The 16,768-nt window shown below is 50.4% G+C and overlaps 2 protein-coding genes and 1 non-coding gene across 4 annotated transcripts; 1 reads left to right on the top strand and 2 right to left on the bottom strand.

Annotated features, from left to right (window-relative positions):
- Nucleotides 1-1,001: 1,001 nt before the first annotated feature.
- Nucleotides 1,002-1,073, bottom strand: TRNAE-UUC (transfer RNA glutamic acid (anticodon UUC)). Its single transcript has one exon. It is a non-coding gene; the product is annotated as a tRNA-Glu (tRNA).
- A 960-nt stretch (nucleotides 1,074-2,033) lies between these two features.
- CCDC115 (coiled-coil domain containing 115) lies at nucleotides 2,034-6,469 on the bottom strand. Its single transcript, XM_008511172.2, has 5 exons — nucleotides 6,010-6,469; nucleotides 5,824-5,927; nucleotides 5,658-5,740; nucleotides 4,902-5,033; nucleotides 2,034-3,039 (listed from the first exon to the last, which is right to left on the bottom strand). The coding sequence occupies exons 1-5, from the start codon at nucleotides 6,118-6,120 to the stop codon at nucleotides 2,900-2,902; spliced, it is 570 nt and encodes a 189-aa protein (XP_008509394.1). The 5' UTR covers nucleotides 6,121-6,469; the 3' UTR covers nucleotides 2,034-2,899.
- IMP4 (IMP U3 small nucleolar ribonucleoprotein 4) lies at nucleotides 6,037-14,022 on the top strand. 2 transcript variants are annotated; one of them, XM_070580916.1, is made up of 9 exons: nucleotides 6,037-6,733; nucleotides 6,868-6,976; nucleotides 9,451-9,534; nucleotides 10,230-10,339; nucleotides 10,418-10,550; nucleotides 10,639-10,793; nucleotides 10,879-10,973; nucleotides 11,060-11,133; nucleotides 11,224-14,022. In XM_070580916.1, exons 1-9 carry the CDS (start codon nucleotides 6,731-6,733, stop codon nucleotides 11,334-11,336), a joined length of 876 nt encoding a protein of 291 aa, XP_070437017.1. In that variant the 5' UTR covers nucleotides 6,037-6,730; the 3' UTR covers nucleotides 11,337-14,022. The 2 variants fall into 2 exon arrangements, with proteins under 2 accessions (XP_070437017.1, XP_070437018.1); XM_070580917.1 differs by having other exon boundaries at nucleotides 6,651-6,765; nucleotides 11,224-12,470.
- Nucleotides 14,023-16,768: the final 2,746 nt, after the last annotated feature.

Here is a 16,768-nt window from a genome sequence, read left to right on the forward strand (position 1 = left end):
CACTTGATTTCAGACTTCTGGCCTCCAGAACTGTGAGATAATAATTTATCAGGTTTGTGGTACTTTATAACGGCAGCCCTAGGAAACTAATACAGATTTTGATACCACAAAGTACGGTACGCCTGTAACGAATACTTTAAAATGTAGAATGTGGTTTTGGAATTGGGTAATGGATAGAGGTTGGAAGAATTTTGAGGCACATGAGAGAAAAAGCCTAGAATCTCTTGAAGAGGTGGTTGGTAGAAGTAAATACAGACGTTAAAGGTAATTCTGGTAAAAGCTAAAAAGGAAGTGAGGAGCACTGTAGGAAATGCTTCTCTCCTCTGAGACACTAGATACATTGTGAACAGAATGTGAGCAGAAACATGGATGTTAAAGCTGCTCCTAATGAGGACTTAGAAGCAAATGAGGAACACGTTCTTGGACCCTGGAGGAAAAGCAATCCTTGTTATAAAACGGTAGAGAATTTGGCTAAATTGTGTTGGAGTAAAAGTAGAACTTGGAAGCAATGAACTTGGGTACTTAACTGAGATTTCCAAGCGGAGCGCTGCAAGCACAGCTGTTTCTCCTTGATGCTCATAGTAAAATATAAGAGGAAAGAAGTAAAGTGAGGAAGGGACAGTCGAGCAAAAGGGAGCCTTCTCCCTCCCCTGCCCTCCTCCGCACCCTGGGGTGTGTGGGAGGAGTCAGGCAGGGGTGGCCGTCCCCTTCGGAGTTTGACGATAAATTTTGAATATTTAAATACTTATAATACTATTCACATCTATAATGTATACGGTCTCTAATATAATCAATAAGTTACTGACAGAGAAAACTAATCATGTGATGAAAACTGACGCTTAGATCAAAAGACAGAACAATGACGCCCAGAGTTTCTCCGGCCTTAGTTACTCCAGGTTTAAATGGAAAGAAACACCCAATTAGACCTGAGTCGTTCTGCCGGCGAGAAGCCAAAATTCTGTTAAATATTTCCAACTTTAAGGAAAAGAAGGTGCCGGTTGTTCCCATACCGGGAGTCGAACCCGGGCCGCCTGGGTGAAAACCAGGAATCCTAACCGCTAGACCATATGGGAACCGCTAGGTGGCCTGTCGCTTGTCTGCATACCCATCGTCCGCGTCAGCGTTCCCATACAGCAGCTGCGCCCACAGGCGCGCTCCGCCCCCGCGGAAGTTCCTCCCGATTTGCTGCTGCTTCAATGCCGGGGACCCCTTCCCCCAACCGGGCCTCGGCGGGGACACCCGGGCCTCTCCTGCTCCGGGAAGTCTCCAAATCGCCAGTGCCAGGCGGGTTGCTGAGCAGATTCGGGAAAGGCCACGCTGAAACCCGAAGTGAAGCCTTAAAGGAAGGAAGGCTATTGCTCGACCTTGACATCTAAAATAAAGGGCCGGAGTTCCACCTGAATCTCTGCCGCGAAAAGCAAAAAGGGAATGTGTTCTGTTTTACACTTTTTGGCTTCAAAATCTCCCTGGTTGGTACTTTGTTGATCGCAGGATTTTGCTCTGAAATTCACCCTTTGTGGGGAAGGCTGTCCTTTTTTCCTCCAGTCACGGGGTTTCCCTTTAAGAGCTTCCATTAGGCTTGTCACTGACAACTCGAGCTAACGTGTCAAAGAAAATGGATTCCCCCAATCCAGCCGCAAATCTGCCCTACTGCGACCGAAGTATATGTTAAAGTCTCCAGAATCACAATAGTGTAGTACCTGTGTGTTTACTGACAGTAAGATCAATGAGACAGAATGGAAGCTGCAAAAAAGGGCACGGTATACACTGGGATTAAGCAAACGGCAAAGGTGGCATCTCAAACCTGCGGTAAGGGTGGACCTGTGGTAGAAAAGACGAAGGTGCAGGCGAGACTCACGTCATACCTCATCTGAGACCACCAAAGTTCTGGAGGAAACACTCAAGAATTCCCTTACCACATTGAGTACCACCCCAAATCCAGAAATCATCAAACAGCTGATTGATAAATTCAACTCTGCTAAGAACATTGACTAAAACTCCCAAGAGCCAGGTGACGGTGCCTTGCACATGCATTAAGCTCTTCAACTGCTCTGTGCAGTTCCGTGGAATGTTTTATTTTACAATAAAAAGTTGATTTTACAGTAAAAATAAAACCACCATAAGCAAAGGTAAAAGACAAACTGGGAAAAAATATTTACATCTCATATTATGAACAAAGGAGTAATTTCCCCCAAACATAAAGATTAGCTCCTAGAAACTGCTAAAAATACCAACAACTCAGTAGGAAAGGAAGCAAGCACACAGAGTTCCCACAACAGGAAACACAATTGGCCCTTCAACAAATTAAAAGAGGCTCAGTCACTCCTGGAAAGATAAAAGCGGGTTTTTAAAAACCTGAAAGGTCGCTTCGAGTTCCCTTGAAAAGCTACGTCAGATCTTTTTTACCTTCTGGCTTAAAAGCTGCCAAAGGCCACCCATCTACTCAGGCGTTTGTGCTTTCACTTCTGCGGAATCATGCTGTCCTGATGTTAGCCATGTATGGTTTTCCTCCAAAGTCTGTTCTGAGTGTCTGGTGAAACGGCAGGGCTACTTCTTGCGCTTCCCTGCCACTGCCCGTGCGGGAGCTCATCCTGTAAGGCAACCACATCTGCCTCATCCAGGAGCTTGTTCTACCTGTTCACAAAGAACTACCAACCGAACAGCTCTGTACCAGCACCACGTGTCCTAGCGGAACACAAGCCTAGAGGTGGTTTCACAGTAGTGACTTTCAACATTACTGAGTTTGCCTCTTTAAACTTTCACACCTAACAAAGTTGGCAACATGCAGACCAGAGAAATTCTACGGAGGGAGGATTTTCTGGGGTGGGAGTGGGTGCAGAGGAAATCTGTGAAGGACGAAGGCCTGAGATGAGGCAGCCACGTGGAAGAACAGCTGTGCTCACTGCCCTGCCTCTGTGGTCACAGGCTGGGCAGCCCCTGGCTCGAGCTGCTTGAGTTTCTCCTGGAGCCCCCGGAGCTGGCTTCGACCCCAGTCAACCCGGATCTGAAGGGTGGCCATGTCTGCAGCCAGCTGCAGGCCTAGAGGAAAAGGAGAGATTGTCAACATGGTATCTGAGTTGTGAGACAGGACTCAGGGGGCTCTGGACATCCCCAGACATTGGAAAGGCTCCAGGCCTCTCTAGTCTGTACTATTCCTAAAATATTTCAGGTACAGCCTTGCATTGAACCTCACTGGACCCACAGCCTCACCTCTTTGCTAAAATGTCATCTCCTAAGAAAACTTTGATTCTCCCTTCTATCACCCACCAGGAACTAAAAACTCACAGATCGTGACACTGTCTCCTGTGCTTGTTTCCTTCCTTCTTCTCTCCATGATCACAGTCCCTCACTACTCTCACCCCCTCTCCTTCTACTGTCTTCTCTGCCCCCAAGAGTGGTCCACACCCTGGATCCACCTCTAGGTGGCTTTTGCCTGATGCCTCTGCTGGAACGGCTACTGTCAAGTCCTCTGGGCCCTCCACGCTGCCCAATCCACTAGCTAGTCCCATCTTCAGCTTACCTGCCTGGCAGCAGAGCTGGCCACATGTCTGATCACCCCCCTCCAGGAAACACTGTCGCCTCTTGGCTTCTGGGACACCTCACCCTCTGGGTGCTGCTGCTGCCTCACTGTTGCTTCTCAGGCGCCTCAACTGGCTTCTCCCCTTCCACTTCCTCACCTCCTGTCCAGTCCTAGGCCCTCTGCTGATCTTATCCCATCTGAGCTTTAATGCCGTATCTGTGTTGGCAACTTGGGAATTTAAACACCAGTGTTATGTGGTGGGCTCCCAAATCTGTGTCTCTAGCCCAGGCCTCTTCCAAACTCCAGATGCATGTGGCCAACCACCTGCTCAGCATCTCCACCATACAGCACTAGGAGCACAGGACACCCAACTCCTGACTTCCCCTCTGCTGCTGCTGTGCAGCCTTCCCACACCAGGCGAGGGCCGCTCCATCCCAGGCGAGGGCCGCTCCATCCTCCCAGGCGGTCTGGCTGGAGACTATGGGCTCATCCTTCACTCCTCTCCTTTTCTTACTCCCAAATTGATCTGTCAGCAAATCCTGTGGCTTCAACTCTCAAAACGTGCAGGTCCCCACCACTTACCCCTCCACCACTGCCTCCACCTGTCTCTCACACCTGCCTGCTCCCTGGCACCTGCTTCTTCCTTCTGTTCTCGTCTTTTTCCAGCCAGCACCCACAGGAATCCTGTCACTTTGCAAGTCCAACTGGAGCTCCCTCTGCTCAGAGCTACCCCATCACTCCCAAGTCCTCATCAGGGCCTACCTAGCCCTCAAATCACCTGGGCCCAGCCCCCTCTGACCTCAGCTCCTGGCACTCCCCACTGCCCCAACTCCAGTCCAGCCCAGTGGCCTCCTCTCTGGCATGCCAGACATGATCTCACCTTAGGGCTTTTGCCCTGGCTGGTCCATCTGCCAGAACACCATTCCCCCAGATCACCCACAAAGCTCTCTCCTCCATCTCTTCAGAGAGGCCTTTCCAGGCCATGCTTCATAAAATAGTTCCCTCAGCCCACTGCATCCACCACACCTTATCTTATCTTCTCATAACAATTCTCTACCTGGCATTATATTTAGAGCCTACTTATTTATTTGCATGTTCTCTTTCTCCCCTCAATAAACATTCCATGAGGAGTGTTTATCCTTCTTATTTCCAGTTGTAACCCCAGCACCTAGCATGAACCTGGAACACTGCCAAGAACCAATAAATGTAAATGCTCTTTGAAAAAACAGCAGGTGTGCAACACAAGTCTGCAACAGAGAAAATCTGCAAAAGCCCTTTGCAGACTAACCCCAGCCCTGGCATTAGTGCTCAAGTTCTCCCTGTAGATAAAGGGTCTAAATTTGGCTCACGGCCACAATGCAGACTGGCAGGGTCTACTCACCCTCCCGGAAGCTGGCTTGGGCCTGTCGCAAACTGTGAGGAACCAGGATTCCAAACCAGTTCAGAGGGTCCCGGGGGGCTTGAGAGGACTCCAGCTCTGCGGTCCTGGTGAGACCCTTGCGCCTGCGCAGACCTGGAGAAAGAAAGGTCCTAGGCTGGGGGTCTTATTACCTGGCCCTTGTGTTCTCAGTGACAACGTTGAACTTGATCTGAGCTCATGATCCTGGAAAATACTGATGGTTGGGAAACACCGACTACTTTTGTTTCAGAAACCAGCTTACCACAAAGAATCACCCTTCCCCTTGCGATTCACATGCGAGTTTCTGTCCACTCTTTCTCACGACTCTTATAACACCAGCAGACGACCCCCTTGTTTACCTGTGACACAGCCACACACTGACCTTTCCCATTTTGCCTGAATATGGTGAAAAGTCAGACAGACCCTCCTCCTCCCTGTTGTCCCATGAATGACTGAGAGAAGTCTGTCTTGAAACTAGCTAGACAAAGAGAAACATTTTCTGTTCAGCTCAGACTTCCCCTGATTGTAAAGCAATCCAAGTGTGAAAGCCCTCACTATAAACTTGTCTGTGTTTCCCTATAAAACTCCAAGGCAACAGACCACCCTGCGGAGACATTCCGATCTTCAGATCCGCGGCGTTCCCTCTATCGCAAGAGCCCGAATAAAATCATGTCAGTTGTCCCGTGCGTTCCGTCTCTCACAGGGGGAAAGGGCCTGACGGGAAGAAGGGGGGCTCACCTGCCTCGCGGGGCCCCACCTCCTCTGGAGTCTGGGCGCCGGCTCTCGCCACCCAGAACCTCTGGAGTCCGTCCTGGGCCTCGCTGAAGAACAAGAGAGGGGATGGACCTTTGGCCGCCCGCTGGACCCCGCCCGCCTACCCGCTCCAGCATGCAAGGCTCCTCACCCGGTGCACACGCAGACCTGCGGCTCCATGCGGGAGGCGTACTGCAGGGGCCCCACGGCCTTGGCGCCCATGGCGTAACGAGCTTGGGAGAGCGCGAGCCAGCCCTGCGGACAGAGGGGAGCGGACGCCCCGTGAGACCCCGCGCGCGCCGCCGCCGCCGTGAAGCCACCCGCCGCCCGCGCCCACCTGCTCCACGCGGGCGTTCAGCGCTGCGCGCTTGGCCTCCAGGTCCTCCAGGTCCCCGAGCAGCTGCAGCAGCCGCGAGTCCAGCTCGGCGCGCAGCTCCGCGGCCGCCATGGCCCCGCTGCGGCCCGAGCCCGCCTCCTTCGGGTCGCCCGGCCCCGCCCACCGGGCCGGCGGTGAGGCTGCGGGAGGCCGAGGCGCTTCTGGAAGCGGCCGCGCTGAAAAAGTGGGGCCGTCGCTGCGGCGACGGCAGGAGGCGGAGCTGCACGGCCGCCGCTTTAAGGGAGGAGCGGCTTTAACGTTAATTCCGGACGGAGCCGGCGGGCGGCCCTGCGGTCAGTCATTGCGCTGCTTTTGCTGTCGCTGGACCGTTTCGAGCAGCCAGTTATGATTCTTTTAGCCGCTCGTCGTTACACTGGGAGCCCTGCCGGGGGAGCTGGCGGTGAAGCCTCGGCTGACGTCTGTCCTAACGGCTGTCGTAAGCCAAGTGACGACATCTTAACCCGCAGCCTATTGGTTGCTCCAGTGGGCGTGTGCTTCCGGACTGGACGGTGGCCTTGCGACTCCCACCCACGGTTCGCCATCTTAACGTTGGGCACTCTCCAGGGCAGCAAAGCCTCGTGAAGCTGCTGGAGATCCTGTTGGTTGAGGGCAGCAGCAAGGGCTGCGCTGCGCCGGCGCGGCGCTCAGAGTCGGCTGGAGCCACGTGGGAGCGGTGTTCAGTATGGTAGGGGAGAGGCTCGAGCCCCGGTCTTGGAGGTGGGGGGCTTGCGTTGGGCTGGGGCTGGCCTCTGGGCTCTGGGCGGGTGGTGCCCCGGCGTGCGTGGCGAAAGAGGGGCTGAGCAGACCGCCGTTCCGCAGCTGCGCCGGGAGGCCCGCCTTCGCCGCGAGTACCTGTACCGCAAGGCCCGCGAGGAGGCGCAGCGCGCCGCGCACGAGCGGAAGGAGAAGCTGCGGCGCGCGCTCGAAGGTAGGCCGGCCCCGCCACCCCCCACCCCAGGCCGTCGGGGAGCCCCGCGGAGGGAAGCGCGGGGCGCTGGCCGCGTGGTCGGGTTCGCGCTCCTCTTCGGCGGCCCGCGAGTCGGATCCGGCGCCGACCCAGCGCCGCTCGTCAAGCCGCGCTGCGGCGGCGTCCCGCGGAGAATGGACGGGGACGGGCGCAGATGTCAGCTCAGCCACAGTCTTCCTCAAGCAGGAGGAGGAGGATTGGCAGTATTCCTCACCAAAAACGCGTTGAATTAGCGTTTGTTTGTGTTAGTGTGGCTGAACTTCTTTTCACGTTTTCAGGTTTTCCTGTTGGTTTGCAGATGTCCCTCCATTTGATGATGTGAATTACTTCCCATTTATGTTGCAGTGTTCAGATTTTACAGTTTGTGTGTTAATTTTGTTTACAGTTTGTCTAGTTCTTCCCAAATTTTAAATTTTTACAGTGGTCCTATAGATTGTTTTCCTCTCCTGGTTTTTCTTCTTGTTAGCTTCTTCAATACAAGGTAGCAAGAATGTTTTACTGTCTTTTAGGGCTAATAGGATTCCCTTGCACTTTTAAACTGTTAGCCCTGTAGAGGTAAATTTTATTCGCGTCGTAAATTAGGAATCTGACTTTGCAATATTTTCCCCAGTTTTCATTTGCCTTACTAATGACGAGTGTGTCACACATGCCTGATTGGAAATGCCATATTTATCACTATTATGTTGGATCCTCTGTCAGTGGAGCATTGTTCCTATCTGATGGCACATAAACGCGATACCTCTGATTATTTTAAATTCACTTTAATGTTCCCAGGTTTTAAATACATAAAATGTATGTGGCATGTGTGTATATGTTTATGTTAAGCATAATGTTAAACACTTGTGACCTATCTGCCCACTTTAAGAAATGAAAAATGATCAACATACTGAAATTCAGGAATATTTTCCGCAACTTAGATAAGCACTGTATTGAATATTGTTTAAAAATAACCTATTTCCTTGTTTTTCTTTGTGCTTGTGTCATACTTGTTTGCATCCCTAAATCGTATTGGTTAATTTTTAGTTTAAATGTAGTATTGGGTTATATGCATTATTTTGCAACTTTCTCTTATGGTTCAGCTTTGTTTCTGAGAGCCATTGAGTGTAATGGGGAGATCCCTCAGGTGAATATTCCACAGTCTTAATCCATTCCCCTGTTGGTGGTGTTGAGCTTATTCTTAGTTTGGGGGAATTAGGAACGGCACTGCTGCTATGAACATTCTCTTCTATGTGCAAGAGTTCCTCCAGGGCATATTGGAGAGAAGTGCTGGATCCAAGGGCATGCTCCTGTTCAGCTCTATACTCCGAAGTCAGCATACCCACAGCCCCAACACCTGTGCTAGGTCCACTTTAGTTCACAGAGGAAACCTCTGACCTGGAGCGTCATGATTAATGGTTTTGTTAGAGGGTTTCATGATTTCTGATCCACTTCATACAGAAAGAGAAATCTCTATTTGTTCTCTTTTTTTTTTTGGAAGAACACTAGCCCTGAACTAACATCTGCTGCCAATTGTCCTCTTTTTGCTGAGGAAGACTGGCCCTGAGCTAACACTCTGTGCCCATCTTCCTCCACTTTATATGTGGGATGCCTACCACAGCATGGCTTGCCAAGTGATGCTGTGTCCACACCTGGGATCTGAACCAGCGAACCCTGGGCCGCCAAAGCAGAACGTGTGCACTCAACCGCTGCGCTACCGGGCCGGCCCCTCTATTTATTCTTTTAAAAATTAGTTTGTTAACTTTTTTTGTAACTACAAAAGCAATACATATTTGTGATTAAGTATCTTAGAAAGTCCTCAAGCCATAGGGCTCAGGAACTGTAGAAAATAAAGTCTCTTGTAACCACTGTTAACAGATTGGCATATAGACAGAAATAGTTTTGTCGTCCCTCCCCCCTTCACTGCCCAGTAATCACGTATCACCTCTCTGCTTAGAAAGGAGAGAGAAGGGTATTTTTCCACTGTTAAAAAACAAAACCCAGCTGAGTAACTTTTAAAGATCTCATTGGCTTTATTCAGTGATTCATGAATCGGGCAGCATCCCATCCAGCAGATAGAAAGGAGCTCCGAGGAGCTGGACAAAATGAAAGACTTAGAGGCAGAAGAGGACAAGACAGGGGAGTTACACGAGACGAAAACATGGATTGGCTGTGGCAAGGTCACTTGCCTTTGGGGGGTGGCAGGGGTCCATCAGGCAGATGCCCTCACTAGTGCTGACCAGGCGGTTCCTGGCTGGCTGGTTTAAGAGTCCATTTCTGGGAGAGCCAAAATTGTAATTAAGTGTCGGTTTGGTGATGTGGAGCTTAGCATAAGTGACTCCATTTGGGGCCTGTGTCCTGTTTTTAACACGTCAGGTTTGTACAGGTTTGTAACCCGCAGTGCTGTCTAAGCTCAGGGCTCCGCGCGTCTCTCACTCAGCCTCTGTCTTCTCCTGCAGAGAACCGCCTGATTCCCACCGAGTTGCGCCGGGAGGCTCTAGCGCTGCAGGGCTCGCTGGAGTTTGACGATGCTGGTGGTGAAGGTGACCTTCCTCCACACTGTGGGCCAACTCCTCTACCTGCCCTCAAGTCCGCTGGCCTCTACGTCCTTCCTCAGATCCCTTGAGGACAGGCTCTGTGGCTCCTGCTCCTGCAGCTGTCCTGCGGGTGCCAGCATGGTTCTGCACAGGTGGCACCTCAGGAGAGCTCTCCCTGAGTGCTCACAATCCATTTATGATGCACATAGTTTTACCCCACTTACTCTCTGCTTTGCTTCATCTCTTGATTGTCCCCCTCACTAGAATGTGAGCTCTGCCAGGGCAGGACAGTGTCCATTTTGTTCACTGCCATGTCCCCAGTTCCCAGCACTTCATTGGCAGCCAGTTGTTTCATTCATTGCATTATTCGATGAATATGAAAGGGGTGACAAACATATAAGTATTTATGAGAGAAAGGGGTCTGTTACCTTTGGCCTTAACAGAATCTGGACTTGTGCTAACATGATAGCCTCTAGCCCATGTGATTAATACAGCTTGAATGAGCTAAACTTAAATCACATGTAAACATTCAGTTCCTCGTTTGCGCTTGTACTTACAGCCAGTCTGGCTGGCAGCCACCTTGTTGCCCATTCTGGGTATGGAGCGTTTCCATCGGTGAAGGTACTGGCAGACGTTGCTGCCCCCAACTTAGTATGTCACTTTCCAAGACAGTGTCGGCTTGCCCCTCATGCTCCTGACAGGTGTGACCAACCACGTGGATGACGAATATCGATGGGCAGGGGTCGAGGATCCCAAGATCATGATCACTACCTCCCGTGACCCCAGTTCACGCCTCAAGATGTTTGCAAAGGTACCAGTAGCGGGGAGTGAGTGGGAGATGCTCAGATGCCCGTGGCCCCAGTTCTAACTGGAGTATGTTTATGTGCAGGAGCTGAAGTTGATTTTCCCAGGAGCCCAGCGCATGAACCGTGGCCGACATGAGGTAGGGGCATTGGTGCGAGCCTGCAAAGCTAATGGGGTCACCGACCTGCTGGTTGTCCACGAGCATCGAGGCACACCTGGTAAGGCTGGTGTCGGGGAGCAGGGTGTCTGCCAGGGTGGTCGTCTGAGAGGAGACAGGGTCTCTGACGGCCTTCCTGGCCCCACCAGTGGGGTTCATCGTTAGCCACCTGCCCTTCGGCCCCACTGCTTACTTCACACTGTGCAATGTGGTCATGCGGCATGACATCCCCGACCTGGGCACTGTGTCAGAGGCCAAGCCTCATCTCATCATGCATGGCTTCTCTTCCCGCCTGGGCAAGCGGGTGAGTCTGGGGCCACTGGGTGAGGGCTGGGGGCAGGGGGTGCCAAGCCGGGCATTTTTCCCCACTCTCCTTCCCTCTGCCACAGGTCTCTGACATACTCCGTTACCTCTTCCCTGTGCCCAAAGATGACAGCCACCGGGTTATCACATTTGCGAACCAGGATGACTATATCTCCTTCCGGTGGGTCTGTGGGCTGGCCCCGGGATGCCTTCCTGACCTTTGTGCTGTTGCTGACCGCAGCTGCTCCCTGCCTCCCCTTGCCTCAGGCACCACGTGTACAGGAAGACTGACCACCGCAACGTGGAGCTGACCGAAGTCGGGCCTCGCTTTGAGCTCAAGTGTGAGTTTGGGGCTTTATCCCATGATACAGTGGGCGTGGTGGGGGAATGCTGGCTGTGTAGGTGACAGCGTCCCTGTCCCCTTCCCCCAGTGTACATGATCCGCCTGGGCACCCTGGAACAGGAGGCCACAGCAGACGTGGAGTGGCGCTGGCATCCCTACACCAACACCGCACGCAAGAGGGTCTTCCTGAGTGCCCAGTGAGCCTCCTGCTGCTCAGGACGTGGACCCGGACCCAGGACTGAAGGGGTTAGAATAAAGTCTGTGTGCCACACCACCCCTTTTGCCTCTTAGTGGTCCAGTCAGGCCTGTTGTCTGGCTGAACGTGAAGACCAATGTCCATGGGGTCTCCTCAGGTGGGGACCTGCCAGCTCTGGGACGTTCTCAGGCCTGGTGTCGCCATTGTGTCTAGGACCAGGCAGGCCCCACATGCTGGCTTGCCCTTAGCCATAGGGAGGGTTTGGTGCTACCCCTGAGAGATTTGGTGCTGTTGTCATCATCTGGGATGGGTACATTTGCAGGGCATGTCACATTTGCTCTGAGCAACTGTGAGACTTGGGGGCCTGACACAGAGAAGGCAGGACCCGCTCCGTGCTCAGCAGGATCCTTCAGTCCGCCTCAGGCACACCTTAAGTCCATTGATTGAGGACACGGTGACGCTTTAGGGACCGCCTGCTGCACACAGCTTCAGCTCTCTCGTCAAGGCAGGGTTTATCTGAAGTCACACAGGGAGAGCCACGGCTGCCCAGGAGAGGCTGAGCTCTCCCCTTGGCTCCATACTCATCCCCTTTGCCCTCTCTCTCTCCCCACTTTCCTATGTACCCAAGGGCCCTGGTTTTACACAGAATGGGTGTCAAGACCCTACAGAATGGAGACAAGTTGACGTGGAGTAGAGTGATGATGATAAGAAAGAAATCCATCACACTGGGTGGGACAGGCCTATGAAGAAACAAGGCAGGCAGGGGGATGGAGAATGGGGAGGCATCTGCAGGTGCCCTGAGGGCTACATGATGGCAGAAAGATGCAGGGGCCACCTGGATGACCCATGCAAAGACCCTGAGGTGGACAGTGCTCATAAGGATTCCAGGAACAGGAGTGGCCTAGTAAGAGGCTGTCCTCAGGGAGAGCAGGGGACCCGCAGGACCCACTGGGCCACAGCATTCAGAGAGCAGGGGATAGGCCTTCATGGGACGTCTGTGACTTAGGGTCCCAATCCTGTGAATCCAGTTCCTTCTGCAGCACCTTCCAGGGCCTCTCCCAGCTTGACAAATGAAGAACGTGCAATTAACGTTTTTTTGTAAGTTATGGAAATTCCAAAATACATACAAAAATACAGTAGTATGATGTTCTGTGTTAGTTTCCTTGGGCTGCCACAACAAATTGCCACAAACTGAGTGCCTTAATACAACAGACATTTATTCTCTCACAGTTCAGGAGGCCAGAAATGGAAGATTAAGGTGTCAGTTCCCCCAACCCCTCCTCCGTTCCTTGCCTCTTCCAGTTTCTGGTCTGCCAACAATCCTTGGTGTTCCTTGGCTTGTAACTGCATTACTCTGGTCGCTGCTTTTCTCTTCATGTGGCCTTCCTCTCCGGTCTGTCAAGTCTCTGTATGTCTCTTAGGACACTTGTTGCTAGATTTGTGGCCCATCAGAAAATACAGGATGACCTCTTCATTTCAAGGTGCTAAACTTAATCACATCGGCAAAGTCCTTATTTTCCAAATAAGATCATGTTCACAGGCTCCAGGGATTGGGCTATGGACACGTGTGTTGGGGGCCACCATTCATCCAACTGCATGTCCCCATCCAGAAGGTGAGCCTCAGTCAGTGTGGGTGCTCCTGCCCTTCCTGTTTTGGGTACCTCCTACATACACTTATCACAGGCATGATGAGGATGACCCCTTGCTGACCAAGCATCTTCCCAGGTGAGCTCCACGAGGCCTAAGGCTCTCTCTGCTGCTTCCCCAGCACAGAGCAGGCCCTTAGTCACTCATGTTTTGTTTTTTAATAATGTGAGCACATAAGTCTCACTTAGAGCAGGGCCTGGCACTGGGGGCCAGCTCTTAGCCAGAGACAGACAGAAAATAAGCAAGATGTGAACCATTTATTATTCAGTTCACATCCTCTGTGCTGAAGAAGCCTGTGAGTATAATTCTCTGAAGTTCCTCAGAGAACCCAGCACATCAGGCATATCTGCCGTGGAGGGCATGATTGAAGGACAGTTGTGTCCACGTTTTGCTCATCAGCTGTGTTTAGCTGTTGGGGTGGGTGGTATCTACTGTTTGTGGCGCTCTGGGGAAACAGGATACCGTGCTGGTGGAAGAATCTGTGGGTTAAGGCTTTGCAGATGGCAGTTTGGCAGGGTTTTTTAACATTTAAAATGTGGTTCTACTTGAGTCACCATCCTAGGATCAGAAGTGGTTGCTGGGATGCTGCTGGGGACGGCTTGGGCACAGCTTTGTCTGCATGTTTGAGCAAGTTGGGAAAATGTCCTCTGGCACAGAGAACGTCCTGAGGACTCGCAGGAAGCCTTGGACTAGAGGGGCGGTGCAGTGCTAAAGGGCTATTGGTGCATCTGCTGTTTGACTTTTCTAGGAAGAAATCAGTCAGTACTTGTGTAACTGTAAATTGTAAAGGACAGGGAGGAGACGGACGTGGACCTGGTCCCTTGTGCTCAGTGCGAGCAGCTCCAGGCAGAGCGCGGCAGCCCCGGGAGAAGCCTGCATCGCCGCTGCACCTGAGTCTCGTGCTCTAGGATTCTCCTCAGTACTCAGAAATGCTGACAAGTGGGGAATCCACGTGAAGGGCATGTGGGAGATCTGTGCAGTATTTTTGCAGCTTTTATATAAACGTGACATTATTTCAAAATAAAGCATTATTGAAGTTTTAAAGGAATTGTTAATCTTGTTGGGTGACTCGGCATTAGGATTACTTTAGGAAACGTCTTTAGGTGTTAGAGCTATGGTGAAGTATTTGGGTGTGAAATAGCAGCCTGGTACTTGAAAATGCTTCAGCAGATGGGGAAAAAAGTTGCTGGAGCAAAATACTAACTGTCAGATTTAGGTGATGTAGACGGGTTTTGTTGTAATATTCTACTTTGATGTGTGTTTTACATTTCTCGTAATAGAGGATTAAAAGGAAAATAATTACAAATGCCTTCCATTGTTATGAAAGAGGCTTTCATATTTCTGTTTCGTTTTAAATTATTAAAAACCTTCAAATAAAAAGATCTAGAAGACGACATACCAACCGTCAATGGTGATTCAAAGCCATTTACAGTTAAGGCCGAAGGATGGTGGAGAAGTTTATTCCACATCTGTGTATTTGAAATTTTTAGCAGAGAATATATCCATTTTTTACTTACACAAAAAAGTAAAACTTTAAGCACCAGACGAAGTGCATTTTAGGCTCAGGTCCATGAACCAGGCTGCACTGAACATCTTGCCCACTACCCTTTGTTTTTTTCTTAGGGTACATTCCTAGAAATGAAATTTCTGATCGAAGGAGATGTACAAGTCTAAGCCTTTTGCTGTTTACTACAGAAAGTTTGAGGCAAGAGACCATTTTTATCTATCAGATTGACAAAGATGAAAAATTCGAATATGGTTGGTAAGGATATGGGGGGTTGGGGTTTTGTATGTAATAGGTGCAGAACTTTGGAGGTAAATTTTGTAATATCCCCAGAAGTAATAATATGCCTCTCTCCTCAGTCCAGTAGACAGATGTGCAATCCAGATGTGCCTCACATGGACACTCCAACTTGTGGACAGTAGTGGCAGTGCCAGGATCTGTACTGTTTGTAGCAGCAAAAGCGGGGGAACAGCCTAGCTGTTGACTAACAGGACTGCAGGTCCCTACATTAGGAGGCATCCACGGAGTGGAACATTGTAGTCATTGAAAAGAACCTCAAGATAGAGTATTAAATAAAAGGAAGTGTGGTGTGAAGCACTATCTGTGATACGTTCCCGCCGTGCAGAAGAAAGGAGAGGAGGGCCCACGCTCACGTGTGGACTGCATTCTTTCCGGAGGGGTGCACATGCCGCCGCTGGTGCCTTGGGGTAGGGAACGGGTACACCCGGATCCAGGCAGCAGGGAGACTTCAATGCTAGTGTGGGTAAACGCTTCATTTACTTGTTGACCATTTTTGAGAGCTGCCTTCTGGGTTCTCTGCTCATTTTTCTTTGGAGTGCAGGGGAGGCACTTGGATATTGTTTGTTGGCTTTCAAGAGTTTAAAGATGTTGCATCTATTTCTGCAATACAGTCATGCGCCACATAACGACATTTCAGTGAATGACGGACCGCGTATATGGCGGCAGTCCCACAAGATTAGTACCACAGAGCCTAGGTGTGTAGTGGGCTATACCATCTAGGTTTGTGTAAGTGGACACTGATGGTCACACAATGATGAAGTCACCTAACGATTAATTTCTCAGAACATGGCCCCGTCAAGTGACACATGGCTGTACTGCTATTTCAAACGTACAGAAGTAGACCCAGTGACAAATAAATCACCTTCCTTCTCCCCGCATCCTCAGCAGTCCCTCCAGAGGCTACTGACTTTTTAAAAAATCTAGTCAGATATTTTTCTATTCATGGTATTATTTATTTATTTTTTTTAACACAAAAGGGATTGAACTATGCACACCGTTCTGGAACTTGCCATCTTTCCCTGTAGTGATCTCGCTAGGCTACCCCTGGGTTACCAAGGGTACCCTTAGGTTTTCTAGGATATCTCATACATGTGGATCCACCTCCAGTTTAACGGCTGCACATTCAAGTTGTTTCCTATTTTTGCTCCCACAAACATTGCTTCAGACACATCACTGAGCATACCTCTGTGTATAATTATGAAGTGTGTCTGAGGAATAAATTCCTACCAGTGGAATTCTGTCTTTAAAGTGATCATAGATGCTGCTGAATTGTCCTCCGAGCGGCTGTCCATCCCAGCCACTGTCAGTGGATCTGAGTGCCTGTTTATGTCCTTGCCAGCACTGGGCACTATCAGACTCTTCATCTTCACCAAACTCTAGGTGCAAGATGGTTCCCCAGTGAATTTACATTTCTTTAATCATAATGGAGGTTGTGCACCTTTTGAAATACTTATTGGCCATTTGTGTGTGTGTTTGTTCTCTGTGACCTGTTTGCTCTCTTGATAGAAACGATTGTTTGCCTCTATATTGGTTGATTGTTTTGCATCTTTTGTTTTTTTTTTTAAAGATTGGCACCTGAGCTAACATCTGTTGCCAGTCTTCTGTTTTGTTTTGTTTTGTTTTGTTTTGTTTGTTCTTCTACCCACAGTGCCCGAGTACATAGTTGTATATTCTAGTTGTAGGTCCTTCTGGTTGTGCTAAGTGGGATGCTGCCTCAGTATGGCCTGATGAGCGGTTCTAGGTCCGCACCCAGGATCCGAACCCAGGATCCAAACCGGTGAAGCGCTGGGCCATCCAAGAGGAGTGTGTGAACTTAACCACTCGGCCACAGGGCCGGCCCCTGTTTTACATCTTGTGGAAAATTTCACACACACAGGAGCAGAGAGGACTATACAGTGAGTGCATGAGCCTGTCTCAATGTTGACTGGTCTGGTTTCTTTCGTAGCCCCACTCACTCCCTATATCCACTCATTTATTTTTAAGCAA

The sequence above is a fragment of the Equus przewalskii genome, chromosome 17 (genome assembly GCF_037783145.1).
Source record: "Equus przewalskii isolate Varuska chromosome 17, EquPr2, whole genome shotgun sequence".
Classification (NCBI taxonomy): Eukaryota; Metazoa; Chordata; class Mammalia; order Perissodactyla; family Equidae; genus Equus; species Equus przewalskii.

Coding starts and splice junctions, on each gene's coding strand:
- IMP4 (XM_070580916.1), top strand. Junction 10,340..10,417: donor GCCTCAAGATGTTTGCAAAG/GTACCAGTAGCG, acceptor GTTTATGTGCAG/GAGCTGAAGTTGATTTTCCC. Junction 11,134..11,223: donor GCCTCGCTTTGAGCTCAAGT/GTGAGTTTGGGG, acceptor CCCTTCCCCCAG/TGTACATGATCCGCCTGGGC.
- CCDC115 (XM_008511172.2), bottom strand. CDS start 6,120: ATGGCGGCCGCGGAGCTGCGCGCCGAGCTGGACTCGCGGCTGCTGCAG. Junction 5,741..5,823: donor CAGGTCTGCGTGTGCACCGG/GTGAGGAGCCTT, acceptor CTTGTTCTTCAG/CGAGGCCCAGGACGGACTCC. Junction 3,040..4,901: donor CCAAGCCAGCTTCCGGGAGG/GTGAGTAGACCC, acceptor CTTTTCCTCTAG/GCCTGCAGCTGGCTGCAGAC.